Genomic DNA, 1,110 nt, shown 5'->3' with positions numbered 1-1,110 from the left:
TGCACGCCGGCTATCCAGGTGTAGCTGCACACACAAACCCTAAACCCTAAACCCTAAACCCTAAACCCTAGATTCTAAACGCTAGATCATAAATGCCGAACCATAGATTGTGAAATGAATCCAAACTGTAAACCCTAAACCCTAAACCCTAAACCCTAAACCCTAGGAGAAAGTTTAGGGTTTAGGGTTTAGGGTTTAGGGTTTGGGGGGGTTTGTTTTACCCCACCTGTTGCAGCCTGCTGAAGACAACCCGCTCGTCTGTCTCCGGCATCACGCGGCGGTGGAAGAAAGCAGCGAAACGCAGCTGCACAGACACCCCAAACCCTAAACCCTAAACCCTAAACCCTAAACCCTAAAGCATCGCTAAACCCTAAACCCTAAACCCTAGAACCGATGCAACGGCAGCAGGAACACCTCTTAAGGAAACGCTTAAAACAGCAAAGCGAAAGAGCCCGAAACCCTAAACCCTAAACCCCAAACCCTAAACCCTAAACCCCAATCCCTAAACCCTAAACCCTAAACCCCAAACCCTAAACCCTAAACCCTAAACCCTACGCCGTACCAGCATCTGCCGCTTCTCTGCGAGGGCCCGTAGCAGCTTCCTTGCGCTGTGAGCTTGCATCACCATCTGCAGCAAGCCCTAAACCCTAAACCCTAAACCCTAAACCCTAAACCCTAAAACGCAGCCTGTTCCCCCTGACGCTACCGGACCCCAAACCGAAAGCGCAGCCTCTAAACCCTCAAAACCCTGTGTGGAGGCAACAACCCCCAAACCCTAAACCCTGAACCCTAAACCCTAAACCCTAAACCCTAAACCCTAAACCCGACCTTGGCCTCTATCTTGCGGAGATGTCTTCTGTTTGCTGCTAGGGCTGCCTCTCTCGCTTGCTGCAGCATCCCCGTCTCCTTAGCAGCAGCAACTGCTTCCTCCTAAGCAGCAGCAGCAGCAGCAGCAGCAGCAGCAGCAGCAACAGCAGCAGCAGCAGCAGCAATAACAGCAGCTGACGTCAACAGCTATAAACCCTCACAAACCCTAAACAACGTAAAAGAAAAACTTTTAGGGTTTAGCGGCCTAATGCAACTCAAAACGACACTGCTGCTACTGCTGCT

The 1,110-nt window shown here is 51.1% G+C and overlaps 1 protein-coding gene across 1 annotated transcript in view; it reads right to left on the bottom strand.

Annotated features, from left to right (window-relative positions):
• The window catches only part of EMH_0047870 (uncharacterized protein), a gene marked incomplete at both ends in the record, with an annotated part of 3,903 nt that overhangs the window by 1,204 nt on the left and 1,589 nt on the right, over positions 1-1,110 (bottom strand). The window contains 4 exons of the mRNA XM_013496333.1: positions 3-24; positions 227-304; positions 563-628; positions 829-930. Of these exons, the coding sequence (XP_013351787.1) occupies positions 3-24; positions 227-304; positions 563-628; positions 829-930 (268 nt within the window). The remainder of the gene's footprint in view (positions 1-2; positions 25-226; positions 305-562; positions 629-828; positions 931-1,110) is intronic.

The sequence above is a fragment of the Eimeria mitis genome, genomic scaffold (assembly GCF_000499745.2).
Source record: "Eimeria mitis Houghton genomic scaffold, Emh_scaff2049, whole genome shotgun sequence".
Lineage (NCBI taxonomy): Eukaryota > Apicomplexa > Conoidasida > Eucoccidiorida > Eimeriidae > Eimeria > Eimeria mitis.
This window is presented reverse-complemented; position numbering and strand designations above follow the sequence as displayed.